Source organism: Oncorhynchus nerka, linkage group LG15 (genome assembly GCF_034236695.1).
Source record: "Oncorhynchus nerka isolate Pitt River linkage group LG15, Oner_Uvic_2.0, whole genome shotgun sequence".
NCBI lineage: Eukaryota > Metazoa > Chordata > Actinopteri > Salmoniformes > Salmonidae > Oncorhynchus > Oncorhynchus nerka.
The window spans coordinates 79,714,863-79,742,842 of NC_088410.1; the positions used below are offsets into that span (position 1 = coordinate 79,714,863).

At 42.9% G+C, this 27,980-nt stretch overlaps 1 protein-coding gene across 1 annotated transcript; it reads left to right on the top strand.

Moving 5' to 3' along the window:
- Nucleotides 1–2,127: 2,127 nt before the first annotated feature.
- Nucleotides 2,128–27,868, top strand: LOC115143353 (uncharacterized). Its single transcript, XM_029683674.2, has 10 exons — nt 2,128–2,513; nt 12,362–13,046; nt 13,586–13,621; nt 14,076–14,141; nt 16,345–16,383; nt 16,542–16,596; nt 16,673–16,751; nt 16,952–17,018; nt 25,187–25,335; nt 25,482–27,868. Exons 1-10 carry the CDS (start codon nt 2,128–2,130, stop codon nt 25,825–25,827), a joined length of 1,908 nt encoding a protein of 635 aa, XP_029539534.2. The 3' UTR covers nt 25,828–27,868.
- The last annotated feature ends 112 nt before the right edge of the window (nt 27,869–27,980 follow it).

Below are 27,980 nucleotides of genomic sequence, written 5' to 3' on the forward strand. Positions count from 1 at the left end.
CCTGGAGATCTACCATCCTGTGTGCATCAGTAGCATGTATTCATGTATGCCAAGGGAAGCCAGGCGTTCCAAAATATTTGACCAATAAAAATGATATAATAATTTATCTCTCATCTCTCTGTGCCGCACTAGCATGAGTAATTAGGCTGATAGGAGGTTATCCGCAGGTTTCTGTAGTGCACATGAGATGGAGTTTTCAAAACAAATGGCCACTGGATTGATGCAAATAATCATCATTCTGCCAGGTAGGCTACTTTGTAGCTAGTTAATATTTGAATAAAAAGGTTTTTGGAAAAGCCTTTCCATCTACCAGAAAACGGTTAGACCTATTATTAGCATCGCTATATTTTTCCTGTTCCATAATTGTTTGAGACCTGGGCAGTTTACGTTATATTATGAGGCATACGGTGGTGTAGTGCCCCCACATTGACTCGGTACCGGTACCCCATATATAGCCTTGTTATTGTTATTTTATTGTGTTACTTGAAAAAAAAAAGTTTATTTAGTAAATATTTTCTTAGCTATATTTTCGAAAAAATGCATTGTTGGTTACGGGCTTGTATGTAAGTAAGCATTTCACTGTAAGGTCTACACTTGTTGTATTCGGCACACGTGACAAATAAAATTTGATTTGATCAGTATGAATTTTCCAAAATAGTTTGAGCAGCTCAGTGTATTCTCAAATTGAAAAAAGTGAGGCAGTGCCCCTCCCCTGCGCTCTGGCAGCACTACAACCCTCGGGGCATGTCTTAACATAATTTATCTCTCATCTCTCTGTGTTTCATCATTTTCAGTCAATTCGCAAGTTGTTGAATCTCAATGGAGATATCATCCGAGTGAGGGAAACAGCGCCCCTCTGTCTCAGTATGTGTAGGCCATGTATATGAAGCTGTCTGGACCAAAAGATGTCTGGACATGTTGCCGCCCTAGCATTTTATTGATTGATGCCAACAAGAATTTGGCATCCCTAAAATAATTAGCCAATCAGCGTTGAGCTGAACTCACCTGTGGGTTGTCCTGGCGCAGTGAAACGCCCCTCAAGGGAGGCCAGTTTGGATTTGGCTTCAGACCAATCAAATCACTTCCTAAGCAAAATGTCATTTTCAGAAAAACGTGTCTGTTTACGGACAGCTTGTGTTGATGTCCTGCAGTAGCTAGCTAGCTAAATCGGCCCTTTCCTAAACCATGGATGGAGATGGGGATTTGGACTTGTGGTTTTGACTTAATTATCTGTACAGGCCAATGACTATGAGGGCGATTCTTATCTAACCATAAATTAATATGTTGTACCACTGGCCTGAGACGGTTGAAGTTCAATAAGCCTTGATGTAGCCCAGTAGGCTCACGTTAACTAGCTATCTAACTCACTAACTTAGCTGGTTCATTGTTGCCCATTTGAGGAACTTAGGCTAGTAGCAAGCATTTTAGTTAGGTAGCCTATGACAACAAAAACTAAAAGTGTACTGTATGACAGAGCCATAGACCATTTTGCCAACATGAAAGAAAGGAGGATGGCATTGACATTCAATTAGTCTACAAGTAGAGTAAGTCAACATTTTTTGTTTTACTTACTTGCGTGCATGCGCACACACACACGGAAATCAGTACCATGGACAGCCACATTATATTTATCAACATTGATTGTGTCACGCCTTGGTCTTAGTATTTTGTGTTTTCTTTAATTATTTGTTCAGGCCAGGGTGTGACATGGGTTTATTGTATTGTCGTATTGGGGTTTTGTAGGCATTGGGATTGTGGTTGATTAGGGGTGTGTCTAGTATAGGCTTGGCTGCCTGAGGCGGTTCTCAATCAGAGTCAGGTGATTCTTGTTTTCTCTGATGGGGAACCGTATTTAGGTAGCCTGGGTTTCACTGTGTATTTCGTGGGTGATTGTTCCTGTCTCTGTGTAGTGTTCACCAGATAGGCTGTAATAGGTTTCACGTTCCGTTTGTTGTTTTGTGTTCATAAGTTATTTCATGTATCGCTATATCTTTCATTAAAGTCATGAGTAACCACCACGCTGCATTTCGGTCCTCTCTTTCTACAAACGAAGAACGTCGTTACAGAATCACCCACCACACTCGGACCGAGCAGCGTGTTAACAGGCAGCAGCGAAGGGAGCACGTTATGGACAGCAGAGGCTTGGAGTATACGACGTGGGAAGAAATAGACAGGTGGGCGGCCGACCCAGAGAGAGTGCCTGAGCCCGCCTGGGATTCGCTGGAGCAGTGCGAAGAGGGCTATAGGAGAATGGGATCGAAAAGAAAGACACGGCGGCGCAGAGCGAAACCCGAAAGTCACCCCCAAATATTTATTGGGGGAGGGCTCAGGGAGAGAGTAGCAGAGTCAGGAGTCAGACCTGAGCCTACTCTCCCTGTTAATCGTGAGGAGCAGCGATATAAGGACTTCTGGTCTTGGGAGATGATATTAGACGGAAGAGGACCCTGGGCTCAGCCTGGAGAATATCGCCGTCCCAAGGAAGAACTAGAGGCGGCTAAAGCGGAGAGGCGCTGGTATGAGGAGGCAGCATGGCGACGCGGATGGAAGCCCGAAAAGCAGCCCCAAAAAATTATTGGGGGGGGGGCTTAAAGGGAGTATGGCTATGCCAGGTAGGAGACCTGCGCAAACTCCCTGTGCTTACCGGTGGGCTAGAGAGACCGGACAGACACCGTGTTATGCTATGGAGCGCACGGTGTTTCCAGTGCGGGTGCATAGCCCGGTGCGGTTCATACCAGCTCTTCGTATTGGCCGGGCTAGAGTGGGCATCGAGCCAGGTAAGCTTGGGCAGGCTCGGTGCTCAAGAGCTCCAGTGCGCCTGCACGGTCCGGTCTATCCAGAGCCACCTCCACACACCAGTCCTCCGGTAGCAGCTCCCCGCACCAGGCTTCCTGTGAGTGTCCTCGCTCCAGTATCACCAGTGCCAGCACCACGCATCAGGCCTACAGTGCGCCTCGCCTCTCCCGCGCTGTCGGAGTCTCCCGCCTCTCCAGCGCTGTCGGAGCCTTTCTCCTCTCCTGCGCTACCGGAGTCTCCTGTCTGTTCAGCGCTATCAGAGCCTTCCTACTCTACAGCGCTGCTGGAGTCTCCTGTCTGTTCAGCGCTATCAGAGCCTTCCTTCCCTCCTGCATTGTCGGAGTCTCCCGCCTGTTCAGCGCTATCAGAGCCTTCCTCCTCTACAGCGCTGCCGGAGCCTCCTGCCTGTTCGGAGCAGCCTGTGCTGTCAGTCTGCAAGGAGCTGCCAGTCTGTAAGGAGCTGCTAGTCTGCAAGGAGCTGCCAGTCTGCAAGGTGCTGCCAGCCTGCATGGAGCAATCAGAGCTGTCAGCCTGCATGGAGCAGTCAGAGCTGTCAGTCTGCATGAAGCAGCCAGAGCTGTCAGTCTGCAAAGAGCTGCCAGTCTGCAGGGAGCTGTCAGTCTGTAAGGAGCTGTCAGTCTGCAAGGAGCTGCCAGTCTGCAGGGTGCTGTCAGCCTGCATGGAGCAGTCAGAGCTGTCAGTCTGCATGGAGCAGCCAGAGCTGTCAGTCTGCAAAGAGCTGCCAGTCTGCAAGGAGCTGTCAGTCTGCATGAAGCAGCCAGAGCTGTCAGCCTGCAAAGAGCTGCCAGTCTGCAAGGAGCTGTCAGTCTGCAAGGAGCTGTCAGTCTGCAGGGAGCTGTCAGCCTGCATGGGGCAGCCAGAGCTGTCAGTCTGCATAGAGCAGCTAGATCCGCCAGTCAGCCATGATCTTCTAGATCTGCCAGTCAACCAGATTCTTCCAGATCTGCCAGTCAACCAGTCTCTTCCAGATCTGCCAGTCAACCAGAATCTTCCAGATCTGCTAGTCAACCAGAATCTTCCAGATCTGCCAGTCAACCAGTCTCTTCCAGATCTGCCAGTCAACCAGAATCTTCCAGATCTGCTAGTCAACCAGAATCTTCCAGATCCGCCAGCCAGCCAGGATCTACCGGAGCCTACTACCTGCCTGAGCTTCATCTCAGTACTGGGCTTCCTCTCAGTACTGGGCTTCCTCTCAGTACTGGGCTTTCTCTCAGTACTGGGCTTCCCCTCAGTCCCGAGCTGCCCCTCAGGCCCGAGCTGCCCCTGAGTCCCGAGCTGCCCCTCAGTTCAGTGGGGTTCTGGGTGAGGACTATTAGGCCATGGTCGGCGGCGAGGGTGGATTATCCCAGGACGCGAAGGGGAGGAACTATGACATTTATGGAGTGGGGTCCACGTCCCGAGCCGGAGCCGCCACCATGGACAGACGCCCACCCGGACCCTCCCTATGGTTTTGAGGTGCGTCCGGGAGTCCGCACCTTAGAGGGGGGTTCTGTCACGCCTTGGTCTTAGTATTTTGTGTTTTCTTTCATTATTTGTTCAGGCCAGGGTGTGACATGGGTTTATTGTATTGTCGTATTGGGGTTTTGTAGGCATTGGGATTGTGGTTGATTAGGGGTGTGTCTAGTATAGGCTTGGCTGCCTGAGGCGGTTCTCAATCAGAGTCAGGTGATTCTTGTTTTCTCTGATGGGGAACCGTATTTAGGTAGCCTGGGTTTCACTGTGTATTTCGTGGGTGATTGTTCCTGTCTCTGTGTAGTGTTCACCAGATAGGCTGTAATAGGTTTCACGTTCCGTTTGTTGTTTTGTGTTCATAAGTTATTTCATGTATCGCTATATCTTTCATTAAAGTCATGAGTAACCACCACGCTGCATTTCGGTCCTCTCTTTCTACAAACGAAGAACGTCGTTACAGATTGGACAAAATGGTTTTTGGTATGTTTAAGTTTGTTTTAAGTGCATTCAGTGTATTAAACAAACCATAGATCGCCTTGTTGATTTGATGATCAAAAATCAAATTTATTAGTCACATGCCGAATACAACAGGTACAACCTTAATGTGAAATGCTTAGTTACGAGCCCCTAACCAACAATGCAGTTTAAAAAAGATGGATAAGAATAAGAAATAAAAGTAACAAGTAATTAAAGAGCAGCAGTAAAATAACATTAGCGAGACGATATACAGGGGGGTACCGGTACAGAGTCAATGTGCTGGGTCTCCGGTTATTTGAGGTAATGTAGGTAGAGTTATTAAAGGGACTAAGCATAGATGATAACAACAGCAGTATAAAAGAGGGGGGTGCAAATAGTACAGTTCCTTGCGAAAGTATTCGGCCCCCTTGAACTTTGCGACCTTTTGCCACATTTCAGGCTTCAAACATAAAGATATAAAACTGTATTTTTTTGTGAAGAATCAACAACAAGTGGGACACAATCATGAAGTGGAACGACATTTATTGGATATTTCAAACTTTTTTAACAAATCAAAAACTGAAAAATTGGGCGTGCAAAATTATTCAGCCCCTTTACTTTCAGTGCAGCAAACTCTCTCCAGAATTTCAGTGAGGATCTCTGAATGATCCAATGTTGACCTAAATGACTAATGATGATAAATACAATCCACCTGTGTGTACTCAAGTCTCCGTATAAATGCACCTGCACTGTGATAGTCTCAGAGGTCCGTTAAAAGCGCAGAGAGCATCATGAAGAACAAGGAACACACCAGGCAGGTTCGAGATACTGTTGTGAAGAAGTTTAAAGCCGGATTTGGATACAAAAAGATTTCCCAAGCTTTAAACATCCCAAGGAGCACTGTGCAAGCGATAATATTGAAATGGAAGGAGTATCAGACCACTGCAAATCTACCAAGACCTGGCCGTCCCTCTAAACTTTCAGCTCATACAAGGAGAAGACTGATCAGAGATGCAGCCAAGAGGCCCATGATCACTCTGGATGAACTGCAGAGATCTACAGCTGAGGTGGGAGACTCTGTCCATAGGACAACAATCAGTCGTATATTGCACAAATCTGGCCTTTATGGAAGAGTGGCAAGAAGAAAGCCATTTCTTAAAGATATCCATAAAAAGTGTTGTTTAAAGTTTGCCACAAGCCACCTGGGAGACACACCAAACATGTGGAAGAAGGTGCTCTGGTCAGATGAAACCAAAATGGAACTTTTTGGCAACAATGCAAAACATTATGTTTGGCGTAAAAGCAACACAGCTCATCACCCTGAACACATCATCCCCACTGTCAAACATGGTGGTGGCAGCATCATGGTTTGGGCCTGCTTTTCGTCAGCAGGGACAGGGAAGATGGTTAAAATTGATGGGAAGATGGATGGAGCCAAATACAGGACCATTCTGGAAGAAAACCTGATGGAGTCTGCAAAAGACCTGAGACTGGGACGGAGATTTATCTTCCAACAAGACAATGATCCAAAACATAAAGCAAAATCTACAATGGAATGGTTCAAAAATAAACATATCCAGGTGTTAGAATGGCCAAGTCAAAGTCCAGACCTGAATCCAATCGAGAATCTGTGGAAAGAACTGAAAACTGCTGTTCACAAATGCTCTCCATCCAACCTCACTGAGCTCGAGCTGTTTTGCAAGGAGGAATGGGGAAAAATTTCAGTCTCTCGATGTGCAAAACTGATAGAGACATACCCCAAGCGACTTACAGCTGTAATCGCAGCAAAAGGTGGCGCTACAAAGTATTAATTTAAGGGGGCTGAATAATTTTGCACGCCCAATTTTTCCGTTTTTGATTTGTTAAAAAAGTTTGAAATATCCAATAAATGTCGTTCCACTTCATGATTGTGTCCCACTTGTTGTTGATTCTTCACAAAAAAATACAGTTTTATATCTTTATGTTTGAAGCCTGAAATGTGGCAAAAGGTCGCAAAGTTCAAGGGGGCCGAATACTTTCGCAAGGCACTGTATGTGTAGCCATTTGATTAGATGTTCAGGAGTCTTATGGCTTGGGGGTAGAATCTGTTTAGAAGCCTCTTGGACCTAGACTTGGCGCTCCGGTACTGCTTCCTGTGCGGTAGCAGAGAGAACAGTCTATGACTAGGGTGGCTGGAGTCTTTGACCATTTTTAGGACCTTCCTCTGACACCGCCTGGTATAGTGGTCCTGGATGGCAGGAAGCCTGGCCCCAGCGATGTACTGGGCCGTACACACTACCCTCTGTAGTGCCTTGCGGTCAGAGGCCGAGCAGTTGCCATACCAGGCAGTGATGCAACCAGTCAGGATGCTCTCAATGGTACAGCTGTAGTACCTTTCTAAGATCTGAGGACTCATGCCAAATATTTTCAGTCTCCTGAGGGGGAATAGGTTTTGTTGTGCCCTCTTCATGACTGTCTTGGTGTGCTTGAACCATGTTAGTTTGTTGGGGATGTGGACACCAAGGAACTTGAAGCTCTCAACCTGCTCCACTGCAGCCCCGTCGATGAGAATGGGGGTGTGCTCGGTCCTCTTTTTCCTGTAGTCCACAATCATCTCCTTTGTCTTGGTCACGTTGAGGGAGAGGTTGTCCTGGCACCACACGACCAAGTCTCTGACCTCCTCCCTATAGGATGTCTCGTCGTTGTCGGTTATCAGGCCTACCACTGTTGTGTCATCGGAAAACTTAATGATGCCTGGCCGTGCAGTCATGAGTGAACAGGGAGTACAGGAGGGGACTGAGCACGCACCCCTGAGGGGCCCCTGTGTTGAGGATCAGCGTGGCTGAAGTGTTGTTACCTACTCTTACCACCTGAGGGCGGCCCGTCAGGAAGTCCAGGATCCAGTTGCAGAGGCAGGTGTTTAGCCCCAGGGTCCTTAACTTATTGATGAGCTTTGAGGGCACTATGGTGTTGAACGCTGAGCTGCAGTCAAATTAATAGCATTCTCACATAGGTGTTCCTTTTGTCCAGGTGGGAAAGAGCAGTGTGGATTGCAATAGAGATTGTATCATCTGTGTAACTGTATGCAAATTGGAGTGGGTCTATCTAGGGTTTCTGGGATAATGGTGTTGATTTGAGCCATGACCAGCCTGTGAGTGCTACGGGTCGATAGTCATTTATGCAGGTTACCTTAGTGTTCTTAGTGTTCCAGGCCCTGACCAAATTGCAGACAATGCATTGCATCAACCAATAGTTGCATAGCATGTCATTTGTATGCCAGGTCATCGACTGTGCAGTCGGGCATTAGTTTGTTATATCGAATGGGTTGCATTCCTGCCTGACTACATTGCAGACGCCTGCCAGATCTCACAACGCTTGGATAGGTGTTTAACATATCCTTCAAATCTTGAATCATTGAATCGTGTTGGAAGTCTGAAAAAATCCAGTATAGGATCCTGGTTTTGAATAGAAGTGTAGTTTTTTGTTCAAATATTATCTAGCACACCTAACTAACTGGCTGATAAGCTGAATCATGTTAGTTACTACTGAGTTTGAGGCAAAAACCTACAGGATGGTAGCTCTCCAGGAACAGAGTTAGTCAGCCCTGCAAAAGTGATTTGGGATTATTATTTTGTTTTTAAAGTAGAGGCCAATAAATCATCAAATAATTTGACCCAATTATGCTCATCTGTTATGGTAACTATCCAAGCTTTGTAATACACCCATGAGTTAAGAAGCAGACACAATGAAGTCCACCTTGAACACACAAGTGTGTCGACCTGCAACGTGCCAGCGGGCTAGCAATGTCAGTCAAATTAGCCAGCTGGGCCACGAGTTGCCGGGGCTTGTTCAGAGATTACTTTTAAAAGTATGTTTAAGTTATTGTATTAATTTATGAGTTGCAAATGCAATGCTCACTTATTATTTCTTAATTACCATTTTGCTTCCTATGGCGGACAACAGCGGTCTGGTTGTCGGCCATGCTGTTTCATTGTCAATACAGTACATCTACATCACAAAATTAAATCTTGATTTAAACTTCTGAACAGAGGGTTAGGTGGCGCCTCACTGTTTGATATTCTCTATTATATCATCTGATTGCTGTTGTATGGGGTGTTCTCATAGTCTCCTTGCTTGCAAATCTTTGTTTCCACATAAATAAATATTTTTGTCACAGTAGGGCGCTGCCAAAAGTCTGAGAGCACAAAAATCAAATGAGCAGGTGAACAGATGCAAATATTAAATTGCAAGATTGCCAATGCGATTAAAACTACACATGAGTTTTTTTCATGTTCACAATACATCAGTTACATGTTTGAGAATGTGTTTACAACTACAGATTACTATTTCATGTTCACCACTCATTAGTTAGGCCTACACACTTCCAAACTGTTTACAACTACAAATATATTCTACACGATCATATCATTAGGCTTATATCAATGATTTACCTCAACACTGGCCACGTGACTTCTTGCAAATACTGGTGGTCACGGGAGGATTTTAAGGGGTCGCGGGAATATATATACAGTGGGGCAAAAAAGTATTTAGCCAGCCACCAGTTGTGCAAGTTCTCCCACTTAAAAGCGAGGCGGAGAAGGGGTCCACGTCCCGCGCCAGAGCCGCCACCGCGGACAGACACCCACCCAGACCCTCCCCTTTTACGGACGGAGTCCGCAACTTTGGGGGGGGTACTGTCACGTTCTGACCATAGTTCTGTTTTTTATCTTTGTTTTGGTATGGTCGGGGCGTGAGTTGTGTGGGCAGTCTATGTTTGTATTTCTATGTTGGTTTTTGAGTTCGGCCTAGTATGGTTCTCAATCAGAGGCAGCTGTCAATTGTTGTCCCTGATTGAGAATCATACTTAGGTAGCCGGGGGTTTCAGTTTTGGGGGGTGGGTGTTTGTCTTCCGTGTCAGTGTTTGTCATTTCATGTTTATTGTTTTGTATTTCGTAGTGTTCAGTTTATGTTTTAAAATAAACATTATGGACACTTACCACGCTGCGTTTTGGTCTTCCGATCCTTCCCGCTTCTCCTCCTCAGAAGAGGAGGACGAGATCCCTTACATTGCTACCTGGCTGCTCCTCACAACAAGCCTCAGGACAATTGTGGTGAGGTGGTTCACACTGGCATTAATTTACATGCAACTCAAATCAATAAAGAAGTGATCAAAAGATACTGCCCATTACTGACAAAGAGAAATGTAGTCAAAGTAGGTTTAATTGGACAAGTTGAATCAAAATCAGACCATGTTTCAATTGTCAACTGTAATTAACAATACTATAGATACAACCGTTCATACTGTTCAATGGCTTCAGGCTATAGCAATCAAGGTGTTTCCTCAATTCTCAATTTATCCATTCCAGATATCTGGCCTATAATTTCTCTACTTAGAAAAATTTGATAAAAAACATACAAGCGTATACACAAATACATTCATATCTACATTACAAGGAAGGAAAGGAATCAATTACTTTCATGTGAATCTTGTACCGTGTGAAGGTACTTTGACAGAAGAAAGGTACACATAATATATAAATGACATGGTATCATAAAGTCAGTTGAATTTAAATGACCTCAAAATGAGTTTCTTCAAATGTGACAAATTCATAAAATATGATGTGGCTAAAGGAAAAAGAAAAATAGGGGGAAAAAGTAATTTAAAAAATGGTTAGACCTCTACAAGAGCATTTTACCATAAGATCCTTTGTCATTGTCATGTCCTGACCTTAGTTCCTTTTTTATGTCTCTATTTTAGTTTGATCGGGGCGTGAGTTGGGGTGGGCATTCTATGTTTTGTTCTATGTGTTATATTTCTATGTGTTTAGCCTGGTATGGTTCCCAATCAGAGGCAGTTGTCAATCGTTGTCTCTGATTGAGAACCATACTTATGCAGCCTGTTTTCCCACTATGGGTTGTGGGTAGTTGTTTTCTGTGTCTGTGTTTCACCATACAGAACTGTTTCGATTTTCATTGTTTCACTTTGGTTATTTTGTATTTCAGTGTTCAGTTATATTTCAATAAAATGGACACTTACCACGCTGCGTTTTGGTCCGGTCTTTCATACTCCTCCTCAGATGAAGAAGATCGTTACAGTCATGTTGAAAAACATTCCCAATAACATCTATTTACATTTACAGTTGAAAGTCACAGGGTGATTGAGTTACTACAGAGAAAAGTGGTCCACAAAAGTAAGACATTATGATGTGTTTTTATCACTTTCCACCTCTGCAGGTTTATCATTCTCCGGGACATCAGATTTGTTTATTTATTTTTTGTCTTCTATCTTTTCTTTGCTCTTACTCCTGTCCCGGCGGTCTCGGTCTTTGTCCCTTTCTCTGCTCCAGGACCTGTCCCTTCTCCTGTCTCTGTCATGATCCCCCTGCCTACTACAGTATTTGTAGGCCTTCTGATAATTTAGGATTAAGGTTAACACTTGTATCATGTTCACATCTGTTTAATGCTGTCTCTGCAGTTCATGTCAACAGAATGACATAGAGGAAACAACACCAGAATGTGTTATCATTACATACTTATAGTGTGAGAAGGTGGCTGGATCTGTACCCCTGTAAAAGTGTGCACTAACTCAAATTCTTTTGAATATACTGCCATCTTTTCAGTTTTATGTTGAAAAGTGGGTTAGGCCTATAGATGGAGCTGATGTTCAACACAGAGCAATAATCATGTAGGTGGTAGGCCTACAATATGGCCCATTAAAGGCATCATTTTTTCCTGAAAATGTTTGGCCTATAATTTAAGTGAGGGGGGAAAAGTAGTTACAACTGTTAGGTATGTTTCACTTTACAAATAGCTAGGCTTACATGACTCCAGTGAGTCATTTGACCAAACCCATATCAACAAAACTGTGTAATGGGTTTGCACTCAAAAAGATGTTGCATTAAGCATACTTCATTATTCTATTTTTCTTAACTAGTTTCATTGTATCAAGGATAGCGTACCAAACCCACATCACTCAGCTGTAAACTGGATTGGCTGGTACCAAACCCACATCACTCAGCTGTAAACTGGATTGGCTGGTGTTTATGACTTCTTGCAAATGCTGGTGGAGGAACATGAGGTAGTAAAACAAAAGTGAAACTGTACAGACATTCTCCGAATGCAAGATATCGTGGTGGCTCTCGTGGATTAGTCAATCATAAACCAATCTTTGTTAAACTTTAGAACATTTTCAATAGGCTACAGAGTACATTATTTTGTTATTAGGGCAAGGGCAAGGCAGAGTTAGTGGGCATCCAATGATAATAGGAAGAGAGCTGGCCCGAGCAGTAAGTAGTAAAATTGTTTACTAAATTGAGACAACTTTTTAGGATGCATCGCAGGATTGTACGGCTGTGTCCATTTTTCCTGGTTCCAGTTCTCTCCTACTTACCCTGGAGATCGATCGTGGAAAATTATTTTGCAAGGTTTTTGGAACGCACAGGGAGATGTATCTTGCCAAATGATCCTGACAGTCCAGAATCCCTTTCCGGTGAAGGAGTGGGGAGTCCAGAATCCCTTCCTATTCCTGAAGTGGAGAGTCTAGAATCCCTTCCCAGTGGAGGAGTGGGGAGTCCAGAATCCCTTCCCAGTGGAGGAGTGGGGAGTCCAGAATCCCTTTTTAATGAAGGAGTGGAGAGTCCAGAATCCCTTTTTAATGGAGTGGAGAGTCCAGAATCCCTTCCCAGTGGAGGAGTGGGGAGTCCAGAATCCCTTCCCAGTGGAGGAGTGGGGAGTCCAGAATCCCTTCCCAGTGGAGGAGTGGGGAGTCCAGAATCCCTTCCCAGTGGAGGAGTGGGGAGTCCAGAATCCCTTCCCAGTGGAGGAGTGGGAGTCCAGAATCCCTTCCCAGTGGAGGAGTGGGGAGTCCAGAATCCCTTCCCAGTGGAGGAGTGGGGAGTCCAGAATCCCTTCCCAGTGGAGGAGTGGGGAGTCCAGAATCCCTTCCCAGTGGAGGAGTGGGGAGTCCAGAATCCCTTACCAGTGGAGGAGTGGGGAGTCCAGAATCCCTTCCCAGTGGAGGAGTGGGGAGTCCAGAAACCCTTCCCAGTGGAGGAGTGGGGAGTCCAGAAACCCTTCTCAGTGGAGGAGTGGGGAGTCCAGAAACCCTTCTCAGTGGAGGAGTGGGGAGTCCAGAAACCCTTCTCAGTGGAGGAGTGGGGAGTCCAGAAACCCTTCCCAGTGGAGGAGTGGGGAGTCCAGAAACCCTTCTCAGTGGAGAAGTCAAGCTTCGGGTTGTCAGGTCAGCTAGGTATGATGTTGAAGACACGGATGAGTACTACTGCGAGTACGACTCGACATGGGAGGATCCTCCAAACAAAGAAACCAGTCGTCAAAAGTCCCAACATGTAAGTACACAGGCCCCTGGGCCCTGATCACATTTTTTTTTGTGGACTCTCAGCAGATGAGTTTTAGAATATTGTAGCCCAGGGGTATTCAACTCTTCTCCTATGAGGTCCGGAACCTGCTGGATTTCTGTTCTACCTGATAATTAACTGCAGCCACCTGGTGTCCCAGGTCTAAGTCAGTCCCTGATTCGAAAGGAACATTGGAAAAATGGTCCAGAGTTGAGGGCTGTAGCCTATCATTAAAAGTATCTTATTGGCACCATAAAATACAGATTAAATATTTAATTTTCCAAAGCAAAATTTACATTTAAAATATTTTTACCAATGTAGGCCTAGAATAATGGTAACAGAATATTAATAACTTATCCTTTAGAATTTTCAGACAAAAATCATTTAAAATGCTTGGCTCAATGGCTTATACATGTGCTCTGTCATATGCCCAAATCTTCAGATGATTTTAAGACCTCAGCAGATTATGATTCACTACTGTTGTTCACTACTGTTCTTTGTACCTCCTTCTCACTGTTGTATTTCCTCAGGAGCGGGTACACCAGTACACCGGTTGGTCGCAACAAGTAAGTGTTATGTTCTGATACATTGAGAATCAGAGTTTTGGGACAACATGTATAATATATTTTAATATACGATATATAATATATTATATTTATTTAACCATTATTGCATTTGTATGACATTGCATCTCATATTGAGTAGCCTAAAGCTATTGCTCACCAATCAAAGCCTTGCCAAGGGGTTAGGAATACTGATGTATTATGTCTGTCTATGTGAAGATCTCTATCTTTAACTTCTAGAAACATAAAATGGATATGACTGATAAAGTCTGCTATAGGCCTATGTCAGTAGCCAAGTAGAATGATTGCCGGCCTATCCAGCTAGTGACATTTTCCTTCCAAGTTTTTGTTTCACTGTACATACTGCATGAGCTCAAACATGTGGGCCTGTCAGTATTGTTGTCAGGTGTTTCCATAACTGCCATTTTATGAACTCATGAAGTGAATGTGTTTTTAGTCACACAGGTTGAACAGATTCAAAAGTGCAGCAAAGGATATGCAGAAGTACAGGCATGATTATCCAGTAAGTCATTATTCTCTTCACACAATCTTACACAATTTATGCTATGTCATATAAATCCACCTGATAATGGTGTGCCGCAGGCTGCATTATCAATCCCAATGCAGTTCTATTGCTGTTAATCATACACTCTTAGAAAAAAAGGTGCTGAGTGGAATCACATAGGATTCTTCGGAATCACATAGGATTCTTAGTGGTGTAGTGCAATTATTTTAGGTGAGGGAGCACATGATTCATGTTATAAACCAGCTAATTATTAGAATCAGGTGTGCTAGATTAGGGTTAGAATGACCAAGTAGTGAACATAAAACATTACTATGTAGAATTGTAGGACATTTATCTTTAAACGGTCATAAAATCAAGCTTTTGGTGTGGTGTATTCATACATCTCAATAAACTATAACCTACATGCATTATTACCTGTAACATGGCCCAATTCACATTTCCAATTTCCCACCCTGGCATACCAAGCTACAATGGGCCCAGCGTCTCAATAGCCAATAGAGGCTAAATAACCCAAGGAGGGCTAAAGCAACTTCCAGAGTGGGTCAGGCTCCTTGGGCTTTGCGGTGGCCACTCTGGTTTGTGTGTCCTTGGCAGAACAGTGTCGCCGTAACCAAGTGGTCACATATCGTTCTGTGTTCCACTGTGCAAAGGGGGTCTGTGGAGTTTTCTGAACTTCGAGGCTGACACAGCATGAATTTAGATTGTTTTTTTCTACCTTCTGATTGGCCGAAGTGGTCAAGCGTCCGACAGGCCTCCGCAGTCCACACACGTATTCTGTAGTTCTCCATCATTCTCGCCACTGCCAGAGAGAAGACAGGGAATACGCCACCATTTACCTACCTCAAAGCTACGAAATAGTTCTACCAAGAACCCTTTTATCATCTGAAGGTTATTCCTAGAGCCTTCAATGAATGGTTCCTCCGGCCGTATTAGGCTTTACAATTAAACTCTTTATGACAATCAATACAGTAACACAAGGCCTTTCTTTGAGGGCCTAGTTATACACTAACACAAGTGGTGTTAGGAAACTCCTGGTTTACAGACCACATCAGGCTGCAAGTCACATCAGGCTGTCTTGCAAAGTGATATGTAATTCCTATTTGAATCCAGCCAGAGTGAGTATATCTAACAATTTTAACTTGTAATCACCCAAAACATGCTTTCAGAATGATTGCCAGGGTAGGGACGATTGATAGGTGAGACTACTTAAATAATCTAAACTGGAACAACCATCTCAGTAACAGGTGCAATACAGAAAGTATTCAAACCCCTTCACTTTTTACACCCTCAATTTTAAATGGATTAAATTTAGATTTTTTTGGTCACTGGCCTACACACAATACCCCATAATGTCAAAGTGGAATTATGTAAAATAATATATATAATTAAAATGAAAAGCTGATATGTTTTGAGTCAATAAGTTTTCAAACCCTTTGATATGGCAAGTCTAAATAAGTTCAAGAGCAAAAAGGTGTCACATAATAAGTTGTATGGACTGTTTGTGCAATAATAGTGTTCAACGCGATTTTCATTGACTACCGCATCTCTGTACCCCACACATGCAATTATCTGTAAGATCCCTCAGTCGAGCAGTGCATTTCAAAATTAGATTCAACCACAAAGACCAGGGAGGTTTTCCAACACCTCACAAAGAAGGGCACCTATTGGTAGATGGGGTGGGATAAAATAAAAAACAAACATTGAATATCCCTTTGATCATGGTAAAGTTATTAATAATGCTTTGGATGGTGTATCAATACACCCAGTCACTACAAAGATATAGGTGTCCTCCCTAACTCAGTTGCTGGAGAGGAAGCAAACCGCTCAGGGATTTCACCATGAGGCCAATTGTGACTTTAAAACTGTTACAGAGTTTAATGGCTGTGATAGGAGAAAACTGAGGATGGATCAACAACATTGTAGTTACTCCACAATACTAACCTAATTGACAGAAGCCTTCTTGCCTTCCAAGTAACCATCAAAGAACCCTTTCTTCCAAAAACGGTTCTTAGGATGTTAAAGTTTCTAGGTAGAACACTTTACCTTACAAAGAACCCTCGTCTTCCTAAAAGGGTTCTTTAGATGAAACAGTTCTTGGTGGAACCCTATCCCTCCGCAAAGAACTCTTTGTGAACCCGTTTTTCTAAGAGTGAAGTCAGTAGCTGGTACAGTCTTTAGCACTTGATTCTTGTTTCCACAGGAGCATAGATCAAACTTGTTCTTCGGCTGGCAACAACAAGTAAATAAGTTCTCATTCCCTTGTGTAATACATGGAAAAACTGAATGATTTAAATAATCATTTCACTATCTAATTCCTCTATAATTCGTGTAGTGTTTTGATACAACTCTCTGAGAAATATCCCCATTTCTGAATTTGCATTGCTCTTTCCCCCTCAGGAAGATATGCCTAATTTACAGTTCTACCGTGAACAAATACCCTCCTCCCCTGATGGTAATGTATTTACTGTTTCTTTGAGTGCAGTTTAGATTTGACAATACTTTTTTACTGTAACCTTTGCTCTGATTAGGTGTCTTCATTGAGGACTTTCACAAGAAATGGAACAGGCAATATTTAAAACTGGAAAGAGTTCACTCATACATCCAATGGTTAGTTTCCTTTACATGTACATGGGCTTTCAATTATTATTTTTTTGAATATTAATTGTTATAATACAATTCTTTAAAATGTGTGTGTGTGTGTGTGTGTGTGTGTGTGTGTGTGTGTGTGTGTGTGTGTGTGTGTGTGTGTGTATATATATATACTGTACTGTATATGTATATATTTTTTAAACAAACATTTAATTTAGGTTGTTCCCTCTTCAAGAACCAGGAATGAATAATCAAGCCAAGGAACTCACCAAAAAGGAAATTGAGGTACTTCTAGTAGTTTCTTTGAGCAAGGAATTGTTCTCTACATACTGCATTTAAATAGAGGCAACTACAAAAATAAAAGAAATACAAGAGTAAATGGGGGATACAAAGTATATTGAAAGCAGGTGCTTTCACAAAGGTGTCGTTCCTGGGTTAATTAAGCAATTAACATCCCATCATGCTTAGGGTCATGTATAAAAATGCCCAGTTGCCCATTATTGTGGCTAACATGGCTAGAAGAAGAGATCTCAGTGACTTTGAAAGAGGGGTCTCAAAGGAGAATAGGAGGTTTAAAGTGTGTGTCACCAGATCTTAACCCAATTTAGCACTTATGGGAAATTCTGGAGTGGCGCCTGAGAAAGCATTTTCCACCACCATCAACAAAACACCAAATGACGGAATGTTTCATAGAAGAATGGTGTCGCATCCCTCCAATATAGTTCCAGACACATGTGAAATCTATGCAAAGGAACATTGAAGATGTTATGGCGGCTCGTGGTGGCCCAACGCACAATCAAATCTAATCAAATGTTACTTGTCACATGCTTCATGAACAACAGGTGTAGACTAACACTGAAATGCTTACGGGCCCTTCCCAACAATGCTGGGACAAGATGAGATTAAAATAATAATAGAAAAATGTTAACACAAGAAATAAATACACAATGAGTAACAATAAGTTGGCTATATACAGGGGGTGCAAGTACAGAGTCGATGTGCAGTGGTATGAGGGCATTGAGTTAGATATGTACATATAAGTAGAGGTAAAGTGACTAGGCAACAGGATAGATAATAAACAGTAGCAACAGCGTATGTGATTAGTATGGAAGTGTATGTGTGGCGACAGTATGCCTGTGTGTACAGTTGAAGTCTGAAATTTACATACACCTTAGCCAAATACATTTAAACTCAGTTTTTCCACAATTCCTGACATTTAATCCTAGTAAAAATTCCCTGTCTTAGGTCAGTTAGGATCACCACTTTATTTTAAGAATGTGAAATGTCAAAATAATAGTAGAGAGAATGATTTATTTCAGCTTTTATTTCTTTCATCTCATTCCCAATGGGTCAGAAGTTTACATACACTCAATTAGTATTTGGTAGCATTGCCTTTAAATTGTTTAACTTGGGTCAAACATTTCGGGTAGCCTTCCACAAGCTTCTCACAATAAGTTGGGTGAATTTTGGCCCATTCCTCCAGACAGAGCTGGTGTAACTGAGTCAGGTTTGTAGGCCTCCTTGGTCACACACACTTTTTCAGTTCTGCCCACAAATGTTCTATAGGATTGAGGTCAGGGCTTTGTGATGGCCACTCCAATACCTTGACTTTGTTGTACTTAAGCCATTTTTGCCACAACTTTGGAAGTATGCTTGGGGTCATGGTCCATATGGAAGACCCATTTGAGAGCAAGCTTTAACTTCCTGACTGATGTCTTGAGATGTTGCTTCAATATATCCACATAATTTTCCTTTTTCATGATGCCATCTATTTTGTGAAGTGCACCAGTCCAGCAAAGCACCCCCACAACATGATGCTGCCACCCCCGTGCTTCACGGTTGGGATGGTGTTCTTCGGTTTGCAAGCCACCCCCTTTTTCCTCCAAACATAACAATGGTCATTATGGCCAAACAGTTCTATTTTTGTTTCATCAGACCAGAGGACATTTCTTCAAAAAGTACGATCTTTGTCCCTATGTGCAGTTGCAAACCGTAGTCTGGCTTTTATATGGAGGTTTTGTAGCAGTGGCTTCTTCCTTGCTGAGTGGCCTTTCAGGTTATGTCGATATCGGACTCGTTTAACTGTGGATATAGATACTTTTGTACCTGTTTCCTTCAGCATCTCCACAAGGTCCTTTGCTGTTGTTCTGGGATTGATTTGCATTTATCACACCGAAGTACGCTCATCTCTAGGAGACAGAAAGCGTCTCATTCCTGAGCGGTTTGACGGCTGCATGGTCCTATGGTGTTTATACTTGCATACTATTGTTTGTACAGATGAACGTGGTACCTTCAGGCATTTGGAAATTGCTCCCAAGGATGAGCCAGATTTGTGGACATATGCCATTTATTTTTGAGGTCTTGGCTGATTTATTTTGATTTTCCTATGATGTCAAGCAAAGAGGCACAGAGTTTGAAGGTAGGCCTTGAAATATATCCAAAGGTGCACCTCCAATTGGCTAAAATGATGTCAATTAGCCTATCAGAAGCTTCTAAAGCCATGACATAATTTTCTGGAATTTTCCAAGCTGTTTAAAGGCACAGTCAACTTAGTGAATGTAAACTTCTGACCCACTGGAATTTTGATACAGTGAGTTAGTTATAAGTTAAATAATCTGTCTGTAAACAATTGTTGGAAAAATTACTTGTGACATGCACAAAGTAGATGTCCTAACCGACTTAGTTTGTCAGCAAGAAATTTGTGGAGTTGTTGAAAAACAAGTTTTAATGACTCCAACCTAAGTGTATGTAAACTTCTGACTTCAACTGTACATGTTATATGTGAGTGAGTGTGTGTATGTGTTGGAGTGTCGGTGTAAGTATGTGTGAGTGCAAAAAGGAGTCAATACCGATAGTCCAGAAGCTATGTGGTTAACTATTTAGCAGTCTTATGGCTTGGGTGCAGAATCTGTTCAGGGTCCTGTTGGTTCCAGACTTGGTACATCAGTACTCCTTGCCATGCGGTAGCAGAGAGAACAGTCTATGAATTGGGTGGCTGGAGTCTTTGACGATTTTTAGGGCCTTCCTCTGACACCGCCTGGTATAGAGGTCCGAGATGGTAGGGAGCTCGGCCCCAGTGATGTTCTTGGCCGTATGCATTACACTCTGTAGCGCCTTGTGGTTGGATGTGGAGCAGTTGCCATACCAAGTGTTGATGTAGCCAGTCAAGATTCTCTCAATGTAGAACTTTTTGATGATCTAAGGGCCCATGCCAAATATTTTCTGTCTTGGGGTGTTTGGACCATGATAGTTCATTGGTGATGTGGACACCAAGGAACTTGAAACTCTCAACCCGCTCCACTACAGCCCCGTCGATGTTAATGGGGGCCTGTTCGGCCCACCTTTTCCTGTAGTCCATGATCAGCTCCTTTTTCTTTCTCACAATGAGGGAGAGGTTGTTTTCCTGGCACCACATTGCCAGTTCTCTGACCTTCTCCCTATAGGCTGTCTCATCGTTGTCGGTGATCAGGCCTACCACTGTTGTATTGTCAGCAAACTTAATGATGGTGTTGGAGTCGTGTTTGGCCACACAGTCGTGGATGAACAGGGAGTACAGGAGGGGACTAAGTACACACCCCTGAGGGTCCCCAGAGTTGAGGATCAGCATGGCAGACGTGTTGTTGCCTACCCTTACCACCTTGGGCGGCCATCAAGGAACCAGTTGCATACCGCGCAAACAGATCCAGAGATGAAAAAATCTCAATCGCACTCCACACTGCCCTTTCCCACCTGGACAAAAGGAACACCTATGTGAGAATGCTGGTCATTGACTACATCTCAGTGTTCAATTGACATTCACAACTACAGTGCCTTGAAAAAGTATTCACCCCCTTGCCGTTTTTCCTATTTTGTTACATTACAACATGTAATTTAAATATAATTTTATTTGGTTTTCATGTAATGGACACAGACAAAATAGTCCAAATTGGTGAAGTGAATTTAAAAAAATACTTGTTCCAAAACAATTTTAAAAAATAACAAAAGGAAAAGCGGTGTGTGTATATGTATTCACCCTCTTTGCTATGAAGCCCCTAAATCAGATCTGGTGCAACCAATTTCCTTCAGAAGTCACATAATTCAATAAATAAAGTCCACCTGTGTGCAATCTAAGTTTCACATGATCTGTCACATGATTTCAGTATATATACACCTGTTCTGAAAGGCCCTAGAGTCTGCAACACCACTAAGTAAGGGGCATCACTAAGCAAGGGGCATCACCAAGCAAGGGGCATCACCAAGCAAGCGGCACCATGGAGACCAAGGACCTCTCCAAACAAGTTGTGGAGAAGTACAGATCAGGGTTGGGTTCTAAAACTTTGAACATCCCACGTAGCACAATGAAATGGAAAGAATATGCAACAACAACAAACCTGCCAAGAGAGGGCCGCCAACCAAAACTCACGCAACAGACAAGGAGGGCATTAATCAGAGAGGCAACAAAGAGACCAAAGATAACCCTGAAGGAGCTGCAAAGCTCCACAGCGGAGATTGGAGTATCCGTACCACTTGAAGCCATACACTCCACAGAGCTGTGCTTTTCGGAAGAGTGGCCAGAAAAAAAGCCATTGCTTAAAGAAAAAAATAAGCAAACATGTTTGGTGTTCGCCAAAAGGCATGTGGGAGACTCCTCAAACATATGGAAGAAGGTACTCTGGTCAGATGAGACTAAAATGTAGCTTTTTGGCAATCAAGGAAAACGCTATGTCTGGCACAAACCCAACACCTCTTATCACTCCAAGAACACCATCCCCACAGTGAAGTATGGTGGTGGCAGCATCATGCTGTGGAGATGTTTTTAATCAGCAGGGACTGGGAAACTGGTCAGAATTGAAGGAATAATGGATGGCGCTAAATACAGGGAAATTCTTGAGGGAAACCTGTTTCAGTCTTCCAGAGATTTGAGACTGGGACAGAGGTTCACCTTCCAGCAGGACAATGACCCTAAGCATACTGCTAAAGCAACACTCGAGTGGTTTAAGGGAAACATTTACATGTCTTGGAATAGCCTAGTCAAAGCCCAGACCTCAATCCAATTGAGAATCTGTGGTATGACTTAAATATTGCTGTACACCAGCAAGGAACCAATCCAACTTGAAGGAGCTGGAGCAGTTTTGCCATGAAGAATTGGCAATAATCCCAGTAGCTAGATGTGCCAAGTTTATAGAAACATACCCCAAGAGACTTGCAGCTGTAATTGCTGAAAAAGGTGTCTCTACAAAGTATTGACTTTGGGGGGGTGAATAGTTATGCACGCTCAAGTTTTCTGTTTTTTTGTCTTATTTCTTGTTTCACAATAAAAAATGTTTTGCATCTTCAAAGTGGTAGGTATGTTATGTAAATCAAGTGATACAAACCCCCCCCAAATATATTTTAATTCCAGGTCGTAAGGCAACAAAATAGGAAAAATGCCATGGTCGTTGAATACTTTATGTGAGAATACTGTTCATTTACTACAGCTCAGCGTTCAATGTGAATGTTGACCTGTTTAAAGGTCTTGCTCACATCGGCTACCGAGAGCGTTATCACACAGTCATCCAGAACAGCTGGTGTCTCGTGCATGCTTCAGTGTTGCTTGCCTCGAAGCAACCATAAAAGGCATTTAGCTCGTCTGGTAGGCTTGCGTCACAGGGCAGCTCGCATCTGGGTTTCCCTTTGTCGTCCGTAATAGTTTTCAAGCCCTGCCACATCCGACGAGCGTCAGAGCCAGTGTAGTAGGTTTCAATCATAATCTTGTATTGTCGCTTTGCTTGTTTGATGGTTCGTCTGCGGACATAGCAGGATTTCTTATAAGCATCCGGATTAGTGTACCGCTCCTTGAAAGAGGCAGCTCTAGCCTTTAGCTCAATGCGGATGTTGGCTGTAATCCATGGCTTCTGGTTGGGATATGTACGTACAGTCACTGTGGGGACGACATCGTCAATGTACTTATTGATGAAGACGATGACTTCATTGGAGCCATTCAATGAATCCCGGCACATATTCCAGTCGGTGCTAGCAAAACAGTCCTGTAGCGTAGCATCCGAGTCATCTGACCACTTCCGTATTGAGCGAGTCATTGGTACTTCCTGCTTATGTTTTTGATTGTAAGCAGGAATTGGGAGGATAGAATTATGGTCATATTTGCCAAATGGAGGGAGGGGGAGAGCTTTGTATGCATCTCTGTGTGTGGAGTAAAGGTGGTCTTGAGTTTTTTTTCCTCTGGTTGCACATGTGACATGCTGGTAAAAATGTTGTAAAACTGATTTAAGTTTGCCTGCATTAAAGTCACCGGCTGCTTCTGGATGAGCATTTTCTTGTTTGCTTATGGCCTTATGGAGTTGGTTGAGTTTTTCTATGTTCTGCCGGTGCATGGAAAATACCCCCAGCTCTATTTTGTCATTGTTCATCCACGACTCGGTGAAACATAAGATATTACAGTTTTTAATGCCCTGTTGGTAGGATAATCGTAATCGTAGGTCATCAATTTTATATTCCAATGATTGCATGTTAGCAAGTAGAACGGATGGCAGTGGGAGTTTACTCGCTCGCCAACGAATTATCCAAAGGCAGCCTTGCGCCCTCTTTTCCTCCGTCTTTTCTTCACACAAATGATGGGGATTTGGGCCTGTTCCCGGGAAAGCAGTATATCCTTCTCGTCGGACTCGTTAAAGAAAAAAGCTTCTTCCAGTTCGTGGTGAGTAATCTCTGTTCTGATGTCCAGAAGTTATTTTCAGTAATAAGAGACCGTAGCAGCAACATTATGTACAAAATAAGTTACAAGTGGGTCCAAGGTGTCTGGGGTGATGGTGTTGATGTGAGCCATGACCAGCCTTTCAAAGCATTTCATGGCTACAGATGTGAGTGCCACGGGACGATAGTCATTTTGACAGGTTTCCTTGGTGTACTTGGGCACAGGAACTATGGTGATCTGCTTGAAACATGTAGGTATTACAGCCTGCGTCAGGGAAAGGTTAAAAATGTCAGTGAAGAATACACTTGCCAACTGGTCAGTGAATACTCTGAGTACATGTCCTGGTATTCCATCAGGCCCTGCATCCTTGTGAATATTAACCTGTTTAAAGGTCTTACACACTGGCTATGGAGAGCAAGATCACACAGTCATCCAGAACAGCTGGTACTCTGATGCATAGTTCAGTTTCTTTTTTAGGGGGGGGAGGGTAGATCAGCTTTAATATTGCAGATTGGTTGTGGCTTCCATTGACGTAATTGTCTGCTTAATTTCCAATATCCCATATAAATAAATAAATTCCTTTAATATTGGCTCATTGGAGGTCGTAGCGGGATTTCTTATAAACGCCTGGATTGCATGTTACTCACCACGATTAGTGTCCCACTCCTTGAAAGTTGCAGCTCTAGCCTTTAGCTCAGTGCGGATGTTGCCTGTAATCCATGGCTTCTGGTTGGGGTCTGTACGTATGGTCATGCGATTCTGTGTGTGGAGTAAAGGTGATCTTGAGTTTTGTCGCCTCTAGTTGCAATGTGACATGCTGGTAAAAGGGATTTCAGTTTCCCTACATTAAAATCATTGGCCAGGAGAAGCGCCGCCTTTGGATGTGCATTTTCTGGTTTGCTTATGGCCCTATACAGTTTGAATGCGGTCTTAGTGCCAACATCGGTTTGTGGTGGTACATAGACAGCTACAAAATAATTGTATGGTAAATAGTATGGTCTGCATTTTATCATGAGTTATTGTAACTCAGGCGAGTAAAAATTTGATGCTTCCTTAACATTAGAGATTGCACACCAATTGTTGTTGACAAATGGACACACCCCTCCTCCCTTCGTCTTACCTGAGGCTGCTATCCAGTCTTGACGATGCATAGAAAAACTAGAGAGATGTACAGTGTGATTTTCTGGATTTTTTTTCTCATTTTGTTTGTCATAGTTGAAGTGTACCTATGATGAAAATGACAGGCATCTCATCTTTTTAAGTGGGAGAACTTGCACAATTGGTGGCTGACTAAATACTTTTTTGCCCCACTGTATATTATCCTTGTCCCCATTCAACATAGAATATTACCGTTTTCCAGGTCCTGTTGATAGAATAGTCTCGAATGGAGCTTGTCCAGTTTGTTCTCTAGTGACTGTACGTTCACCAATAGAACGGAGAGTATAGGTGGTTTATTAGCTCGTCGATATACTCGTCGACTTCTTCTTTCGAGTCCCGGAGATTAGGGCCTAGTCCGGAGGAAGCAGAACATCCAGAGCTGCCGACTCGTTGAAGTAGAAATGTTCATCCAAAGTGAGGTTAGTGATCGCTGTTCTGATGTCCAGAAGCTGTTTTCAGTCATAGGAAATTATGGCAGAGACACTATGTACCAAAAAAAACTATGCTGGTATTTGCTTTATTTTGTCAGTTACCTGTATGTCATCTATTGACTGGTGGGCATAGAAATGAATGAAAATATAATTTGTTCATAATTGTTCTGAATGACAATCTACTTCTTCCTCAGGCTTTCCTTCAAGATGAAACTGCGAAGAAGAGGCTGGTCAAGTCGTACAAGCTCATGCTGGACTTCTACGGCATCCAGCTGTCAAATGACTCAACAGGGGAAGTGCGACGCGCTAATAACTGGCGTGACAGATTTGACAACCTGGACAGGTTAGCAATTTCTTCATTGGGTCATTTAACTGTTATTTTATAGTGATTGCGATACATAATAGCTACAATTTCAGTTTTCAAATGAACCTTCTGAGAATAACAGTATCCTTGTATTTTTGTTGGCCTTGTGTTTTTGTGCATGGTAGACATACACACAACAACCTGCGCATCACCCGCATCCTGAAGTGCCTGGGCACTCTGGGGTTCACCCACTACCAGGCCCCACTCGTCCACTTCTTCCTGGAGGAAACTCTTGTCAAAGGCAACCTGTACAATGTGAAGGAGAGCGTGCTCAACTACTTCATCTTTGCTGTCATTGATAAGCAACAACGCAGGGAATTAGTTAAGTATGCCTACAAGCACTATGAGCCCAAACATGAGTTTGTGTGGTGCCCTAAGAAGATCCAGATGATTTTCTCAAATGGAGAAGAATTATCAGATAGTAGGCAAACCAAACAATGGCAGGCCATTACCAGCATGGTAACTACTTAGATGACAGAGATGTCAGTGACAACCTGTCCATTCCTCGCAATGCTATGGTTAGCACAGCTGATTCCATTCAGCACCCTCTTCCAAGATTGGTTTCCCCAAAAAATTATGATTTGGCCCCTGAGCGTGCATCAATTAGGCATTATGAAGATGTTCCAAAGTATGTAACTACTCACTCTACAGGGCACTCACATACTGCCCAAGGTAATGTAAAGACTCGGTCCTCCACCAAAGATGTTTTAAATAACCAGGGAAATGACAAAATAGAGAGTGCACCCACTAAACATTCAGAAGCCAAGAACAATTCAGTGAAAGAGCCACTTAATAAAGAGGTTTCACAGAGTCAGTTAAAGATCGAATGCTCAGCAATTGAGCAATCTACTCAAGAGGTATCCCAGAGCCCGGATAAGACCACTGAGGGTCCAGCCATAGACCCAAGTCCTAAAGACCCATCCCAGAGCCAGGTTCAGACCACTGAGGGTCCAACCATAGAGCTATCTCCTCATAAGGTACCCCAGAGCAAGGTTAATAAAGCCAGAACCAGAGATGCCCCAAAGAGCTGCCGCGCCAAAAAGCCTAGAATTGGGGAAATTACCAAAACAGTTTCGGGGGGAGCACCAGTAAAACACCAAATAAGAATCCTCCTTCTACCAGAGAAAAGCAATAGTATCTGTACATTAAACAGGTGCGATATAAGATGTGTATTCTCCCAAATAGGTAGATTGTGAAGCAACCAGAAACCAGAGGGCATAAAAGCAAATGGGAAGGGGAAGATTTTGATATTTTAATAAAGTATAATGAAATTATAATTGACTGTTATGTATACTTAGTATCAGTGATGTATAGTACTTAAGTAAACAAACTTTAAAGTAATACTTAAGTCGTTTTTTGGAGTATCTGTACTTTATTTTACAATTTATATTTTTACTCCACTACATTTTTACTCCACTACATTCCTAAAGAAAATAATGTACTTTTTACTCCATATATTTTCTATGACACCCAAAAAGACTCGTTACATTTGGAATGCTTAGCCGGACAGGAAAATGGTCCAATTCACACACTTATCAAGAGAACATCCCTGGTCATCCCCTACTGCCTCTGACTCACTAAACACACATGCTTCGTTTGTGAATTATGTTTGAGTGTTGGAGTGTGCACCTGGCTATCCGTAAATAAAAACAGAAAAACATGTAATGGTTCTGTCTGGTTTGCTTAATATAAGGAATTTGAAAGTATTTGTTATATATTTTTGCAATTACATTTACTTCTGATACTTGAGTATATTTAAAACCAAATACTTTAATAATTTTACTCAAGTAGTATTTTACTGATTTGACTTTCACTTTTACTTGAGTCATTTTCTATTAAGATATCTTTACCTTTACTCAAGTATGACAATTAGGTACTATATAAACCACTGTTTAGTGTAGGTATAAATAGCATAACCATTTAACAGTTTATAAAAAACGACAGCTAATTTGTTATATAGTGTTGGATCCTGTGTTTTACATTATAGCCATTACCATATATATGATTGAATATTATCTGCTGTTGGCTTGTGTGGATGTATGTATGTGTTATGCAACATAGCTGACTTGAAACATTGTTAAAAGCTTCAGGGCCATGGGCCTTTCTCATGATGGAAAAATACAGAAGACGCAATGAGTTGGGGGGGACACATTCAGAGGGTGGGGTTGCAGAACAAGCGGTCTTTTGTTAGATAACAGGAGCCAGGTGCGAGATAACGGTATGGAGCATGAGCGCATGGATGTTCTTCACAGCAACAGTTACATCTATCAACAGAAGCGCCAAGAGGCGGGGACCCGCCTGCAATAGGCTGAGCAAGTTTAAACCACGCCCAGCCTCTACTGTGATAGGCCAACAGACGGGTTGGAACTGTCTATCACAGTATAAAGAATACTGTTTACATACATCTTGTCAGTTCTCTGTTCTGCCCTGCGTGGTATTACAGTGAGTCCGTATATACGAAAGTTGCATTTGCCATTTATTACTTAGCTAATAAAAAATACATAGTATACAATCGGTGACTCATTGTTATATTTATCCTGATACCAGATTCGAATTTACGCAACCCTAACAATATATATATATTTTATTACGGTAACTATCTTGGTAGAACTGTGTGATCTGGG

Coding starts and splice junctions, on each gene's coding strand:
- LOC115143353 (XM_029683674.2), top strand. CDS start 2,128: ATGGACAGCAGAGGCTTGGAGTATACGACGTGGGAAGAAATAGACAGG. Junction 13,047..13,585: donor GTCGTCAAAAGTCCCAACAT/GTAAGTACACAG, acceptor GTATTTCCTCAG/GAGCGGGTACACCAGTACAC. Junction 14,142..16,344: donor AGTACAGGCATGATTATCCA/GTAAGTCATTAT, acceptor TTGTTTCCACAG/GAGCATAGATCAAACTTGTT.